The following is a 6,774-nucleotide window of genomic DNA, read 5'->3' as shown; positions in this document are numbered from 1 at the left end:
AAAACATAGCATTAAAATAATTATAGAAAAATTCATTTCTACTACTGCTTGAAAACAACATCACAATCTGTTTTAAAGTATTAAAGAATATTGAGCTCTTGAAGTAAGAAAGTCTTTGTTCAAGGTAGAAAGTTAAGATTTGTGGGAATGCTGAAGCTTTTGTGTTTCAGGGGAAAGTTGGACACACATTTGAACAAGAAATGAGATATCCTATAGCTTCAAAACACTAAGGGAAAGGCCCAGCATGTAGGGAGGAAAAATACTCCAGACTAAAGAAAAGAAAGTTGTTCTGACAAAGTACATAGGTTACCTCAATCTTGTTTTCTAACTTTCTAGTCTAATATCAGAACTCTGTGGTATAGAGGTATAAAAATGCGAGAAAGCTGACAGGTCATGCAGGAATGGTATCAGCAGAAAGTAGAGAAAAACCCAGTCTCTAGGAAGAAAGCTAAAATATGAGACGATGTCCTTAACCCAAGTGAAAGCAGAGCCCAGTTGTAAAGATGCCTGGAGACTTCAGAAGGTTGGTGACAGCCCACAGGCTGCTTCACCTAGCAAGTCTTTTAATGGATTTCAGGAAATCCATTGAAATAGCATCTACAGTTTTGTTTTAATGTATGTGTTCTGAGAAAGCTATGGCTTTCATGGGTTTCTCATTAAAGTCTCATACAGAAAGAGGTCAAGGGAATAGAAAAACCATATTTTTAATTAATTCAAACAGTGTGAAGAAGGGGGCAAATGGTAAATGGTTTTGAAACCCTTACAAACCTCTGTCAGGGAAGTCTAGAGGATTCAGGTCAGCAGTGTCCTGGTGAATGTTTAAAAACCTGCTGTCCAGTGGGGGAAAGCCCTGATTTATAGTACTTGTTGATTTCCGTGGCCAATTTAAAGCTGCCAATGAGATGGAGACTAACTTAGAAAATTCCTGAAAATTTAACAATTAGCTTTCACAAGACTATAGGCACCAGATCCAGTTGTCCTCTGATTCAGGATGAGTTCAATCTTCTCAAGTCATGAGAAAACTAAGATTAGGTCAAGTTGTTCATGAGAATAGTTGAGCCTAATTTTATATACATTTTCTGTTAGCATTTTAAAAATAAAACAGACTGCTTTAAACAGACTTTTTTAAAAAGCTTTTTTGAGATGTTTAATCAAGTCTATAATATAAAAATTACTGAACAAAGCCAAAGCTTTCCCTAATTTTTTTGATAAGAGATTTTCCTTTTCTACAGAAAAATTAGTTGACTAGAAAAGGATGCTGTAGTTAATGAGGAAGAAACTGGGGCACTGATCCCATTCATGAGGGCTCCACATTCATGCTCTAATCACCTCCCAAACTTCACCCCCCACTGCCAAATACCATCAACTTTAGGGGTTAGGTTTTCAACTTAAGAACCTTGAGGGGACACAAACATTCAAACCATACACTTCTAGAGCAGTGGTTTTCAAACTATGGATTTTGGACCAGGATCATCAGCATTACCTGAAAACTTGTTAGAAATGAAGTTACGAAGTTCTCAACCATTTGTGGCTCCTCTGTTTCGGTATTTTTAATACACGCAGGTATGTGTGTATGTTGGCATAGCCCCTCCTTTCTTCCACAAAAGAGAGCATAGATTGTTTTGTACCTGTTTGGGGTTTTTGTTTTTTCCGGAGATGACATCATATCACTGTATAAAGACCCCCTTTATTCATTCCTTTTTCTACTGGAGTGGGTTGCCATTCTCCTGTGTAAGCGATCTTGCTGACCCAGGGATCGAACCCAGGACTCCCACATGGCAGGCAGATTCTTTACAATCTGAGCCACCAGAGCAAAGAAGCCCTTTACATATGCTTAAGTGCCACAATATGTAGATTGACTACAGTTTATTTGGTTGGTCTTCTATTAATAGATATTTGGCTTTTTCCAGGGTTTTGCTCTAAATAGATTATGCTATAATGAATAGACTTGTGCATATATGGTTTTGTATTTTTACCAGTGTATCTGAGGAAACATCAGTATTCTTAGAGGAGGAATAGCTGGGTCAAAAGTTAAATGCGTATGTAATTCTGGTACTTTGATTGCTAAATACCCCCAAAAGTATTGTATCATTTTGAATTTCTAAAAACAGTATACAAGAGTACTTATTTCCCCACAGCCTTACCAATATATGCTGTCAAATATCTTCATATTCCCCATCTGACAGGTGAATAATGCCTCTTTCATACAGAGTTTATTATAGTTCTGTTATTATGTAAGAGTTTTAAGGGACAAGTTTACATTTACGTTGTGTTTTCTATGAACTCTCTCTCTTATTTCTAGCTCATTTTTTTTCTGTTTAATTTGCCAAATGTTTTCCTATTGCTTATGCATTTTAAGTCATAGTTAGGAACATTTTTCTTACTCTCAGGTGATAAACAAATTAATCTATATTTTCCTATAGTTCTTATTTGTGCCCAGAATTTTTAAATAAGTTTCTGAAGAGATTCTTAGGTTCAAAGTAACAGTTTACAAATGCAAGTTTATAAACTGATGTCAAACATTGCAGTTATTTACATGAGAAACATTTAATAATCTGTCATTTCATGCTTTTCTCAATTCTTCTAAATGATGTCAATCTGAAGTCTTCTGGCCTGCATAATAAAATGCTCTGTTAGTAAAACAAGTAAGATTATTACTGGAGTAATGTATACTCTTAATGAACAAACATTCAATTATTGAAAACTGTACCTTTCTAAGAGAAGACAACATACACCATTACAATGCATCCCACAATCCAGCCAATTAAGAGAAGAATAGGGACCGCAAAGCGAGATAATGTAGCCTCTGCTGAAAAATAAGAGAAATCAGATTAGAATGGTCATGTTGGTATTAAATATTCTGAATCAAGAGGGTAAGAGGAAATCTGATATAATATCAAGGGAAAAAATACACTCTCTAATGACACCCATACATGATTATTTTCTTTTTTACAAAGGGTACTGGTGACTCAGCTGGGTATTTGAAAGAGAAGTGTGTGTGTGAAAGCCTGGTGGCTCAGATGGTGAAGAATCTGCCTGCCACCCTGGAGAGTCGGGTTCAATCCCTGGGTTGGGAAGTTCCCCTAGGAAAGGGAAAGGCCACCCACTCCAGTGCTCTGGCCTGGAGAATCCCATGGACAGAGGACTGTGTTCAAACCATATGCCTTCCTTTTACAGTTAGGTGACCTTGGGCAATCCTGAGCTTGAACTTCCCGATTTGTAAAATACAGAGAGTGAAACTCATGATATCCACCTCCAGGAATTGTTCTAAGAATCAAATGACATTGAGTAAGTGCCAAGACTTTGTAAACTCTAACCACCATGTGTGTGTTTGCTGTATACAGAACACATTACTGCATTTGTTCAACAACACAGAGACCAGCTGTTTACACAGAAACATTGGAAAGTGAGGTAATTCCTACTAAATAATCATAAAGTAGGGAAAGGTGTTGAAAACTGTTCTTAGATTTGATAGCTGACTTTATCATAGGAAAAGAAAGCATTACACCTTACGTAATCATGTAATCATTCCTGAACAGAGCACAGAGATTCTACTTTTTCAATTGGTTCAGTATAGCAACCAACACTGATCCAACATACACATAGAAGACAAAAGTATAATAACTCTTCTTGTGTTTCCTACTGTTATGCCCAAGTCGCGAAATCTCCCAATGACCACCAGGGAGCCAATATCCGATGCAAAAGAGAGTTTTTATTACTAAGCTCGAGCTGGGGCTCCCACCGTTACCAATGCAGCGGCTATAGGGAGGAGCCCCGGGTTTTGGATTACATTGCTTATATAGGGAGTGTTCATGAAAAAAAAGAATTTCTAGGTAGGGGGACGTCTGATTGGTCACTTTCTTTCGAAGGGTTGTGTGTTGGTTTCTGATTGGTCCCTATTACCTAGGTAGACCACAAGTTCCTGAACCTTAAGTCAGGAGATTCTGGTCTGGGGTCCAATTGGCTCATGGGTGGTGGGGTGAGGTCAGGGGATTTCCAAAGGCTCTTTTCCTGGAACCTTACAAAATGGAGTTTTTCTGTTAACAAAATGGAGTAGCTTAGGTTCTTCACTACTTATACCCTTACCTGTAAAAACACAACTTATAAAAGTATTTTTTCACTGCATCTCAATCTTATTTCAAGCACCACACAAAATAGTTCAAAACACAGAAAGACATCATATAGAATAATGCCGTGTTAAAGGCTCAGGTATATTCTTAACTGAAAGCACAATTAAATTTTATGCAATTAGCTAACAAAGAAAATACATATTCTTAGCAACTGCATTCCTATTACAATTTCTATCACTCTAAAAGTAAAGTTTTTTTGATGCTGTTAAAATCATCAAGAAATGAGACACTTCTAAAATTTGGAGACATAATGGCAAATCTCCTGAAATTAATATGACTTTTAATAGCTTATGTTTCCAAAATTGTTGGCGTGTCTCAACTCTCACAAGTTCAACAGCTTTACTTAACTTCTCCGTCACACTGTGACCTTGAACAAAGCATTAACCACAACAATATGAAAAAATTTTTCTCTTTACCTGCCATGTGGCATTGCCACATGATAATATGCTCTTTTAACTCTGATTTGGATAGAAGCCTTTTTATGAATTAAGGTACCATTACACTGGAAGTCATAATAATTTTTTTGAACTGTTTCTATATTGATTTAGTATTTTTTCCTGATTTCCCGGAACTTAGAATTAATACCAATATTTTAACTGAGCATTTGTATTTTATACAAGCATATTTTAATACAATTCTAAAATGTACATATATACCACTACTTTTAGCACTTTATAGTATCTTATTATTTATTATTCCTTGAAAAAATCCATTGATTGTGCTTTTAAATACTCAAAGCATACTTGCATTTGTCTTCTGTTAACATTAGTACTTTAAGTTTTATTATAATCTGTAGCATTGGTTCGAAATAGAAATATATAGGAACATAATATTTGCATATGTCACTTACATCAATAGTACAAATAGGCACAAAATCTCTTTTTAAATATGAAGAATAATTTCAAAATGCTTCTCTCCAATCCTGAGTATGCCCAAGCAGGTAGGCTTATACATAAAAGAACACTGTGCTCTGGGATAAGACTATCCAGGTTTAAAACCTGGTGCCCCCACAAGCAAGTTACTAAATTTTGTTATGCCTCAGTTTCCTTATCTGTAAAATGGAAATGGTGATATCTCATGAGATTATTGTCAGCTTTAAAAGCATTAATTTCCATAGACATTTAAAGCTTTCTTGGACACTATATATGTTCAGCCCGTCTTATCAATTATTTTTCTTAGATGTAAAATCATTTAAAAACCAGAAGAAAAAAAATTCAGATGTGAAGCATCTTAGAAATGACTAAGCCTACTTTATTTATTTCTGACAGTCAAAAAACAGACACAGAAAGGTAGAGGGATTTCCCCAAATTCACATGGCCATTTAGTCACACATCCAACACAAAATTAAAATATCCTTAATTCTAGCCCAGCACACCACCGTACTTCAAATCCAGTACAACACCGGAGAATAACCTGCTTCTAACTCAATTTTCAAAACAAGCATGAACAAATTAAACTCTTTTGTTTCTTTGAACGTTTCAAAGTTACTCATTTAATGTATGGATATGGTCCATAAATTGCATATCTAATGCATTTTTGCAGTCACACTAACATAATGTGGTTAATGCTCCTTTAGAAGAGATACCACGCTCTTCAGAATAACAGGGAAACAGGAAATAAACCTGGGAGCCCGGAATGTTTTTTGCCAAGAGAGTCGGATGCCTTAAATCTTACCTTTTTCAGCCATTCTTCCTGTTGTTGGGTGGGCTGGTCAGGGCCACGCTTACCTCTTTGTTATTGTTATCCAGTGTCTCTTTGAACTTTAAATAGATACGTGGAGAGTGTGGCAGCTGCCTGACTCCTGGCTGCCAACTGTCTGGGTGATGTAAGGCATTGGAAAGCAGAACTCCTCTGTCTTTTTCTTTATCCTATTATTATGGAGGAAACAAAGGACTACAAGATCTAAAGTTAAGCTGAATAATTCTAACTCAGAGATATGCAGCTTTTTTTACTCACTCAATGCCTCAGACAACATGAAGGAACTCTTCAGGGAAGTGGATGTACAGAGGAAAGATGACATTGCAATTAGACAAGTCCTATTAAAGAAGAAGGGTGGTATGATGGAGAGAAAGGACTTTGAAGTTGCAGAGACCTGGCTTCAAATTCCAGTTGCTATTTCTGTAATAAATGAAAGTAGCTTAACTGAGCATCAGCTTCTTTAGTTTTAAAATGAAGATACTAATACCTACCCAAGGAAGAAGTGTCAAAAAGATGAAAAAGCTATATGAAATTTAGACAATTCTTTATTACATTATAGAATGCAAAAGATAAAATAAATGGTGCCCTTTCCTATGAACCAATCTAAAAACAGAAAATTGTAATATAAATGTCCTAGAAATGAAAACAATTAAAAAAGTGGTATTACCTAGACTTTTCAGAGAACAGTCATAATCTTGTTTTTATTAGCAATGTATCAAGATGGGACATCCCATTTTTAAAGTCCAACCCAGTTTATGTAATATGACCTAGACTATGCTCTAGATTCTTTTTGGAGTAACTTTTGGGTCTGGATGGAAAAGTTTTGTGAAATGACCTATAACTGACTTTGAAAAAATCCAGCACAAGACTGAGCGTCCTCCTCTAAAGACAGACTTACCTGATCTGATCCGCCTTCAGAGTTCCAAGAGTAATGTTTCCTGCAAAC

The 6,774-nt window shown here is 36.0% G+C and overlaps 1 protein-coding gene across 1 annotated transcript; it reads right to left on the bottom strand.

Annotated features, from left to right (window-relative positions):
* Positions 1-2,714: 2,714 nt before the first annotated feature.
* Positions 2,715-5,817, bottom strand: STRIT1 (small transmembrane regulator of ion transport 1). Its single transcript, XM_068969041.1, has 2 exons — positions 5,805-5,817; positions 2,715-2,809 (listed from the first exon to the last, which is right to left on the bottom strand). Exons 1-2 carry the CDS (start codon positions 5,815-5,817, stop codon positions 2,715-2,717), a joined length of 108 nt encoding a protein of 35 aa, XP_068825142.1.
* Between the last annotated feature and the right edge of the window lie 957 nt (positions 5,818-6,774).

Source organism: Capricornis sumatraensis, chromosome 1 (assembly GCF_032405125.1).
Source record: "Capricornis sumatraensis isolate serow.1 chromosome 1, serow.2, whole genome shotgun sequence".
NCBI classification, from domain to species: Eukaryota; Metazoa; Chordata; class Mammalia; order Artiodactyla; family Bovidae; genus Capricornis; species Capricornis sumatraensis.
This window is presented reverse-complemented; position numbering and strand designations above follow the sequence as displayed.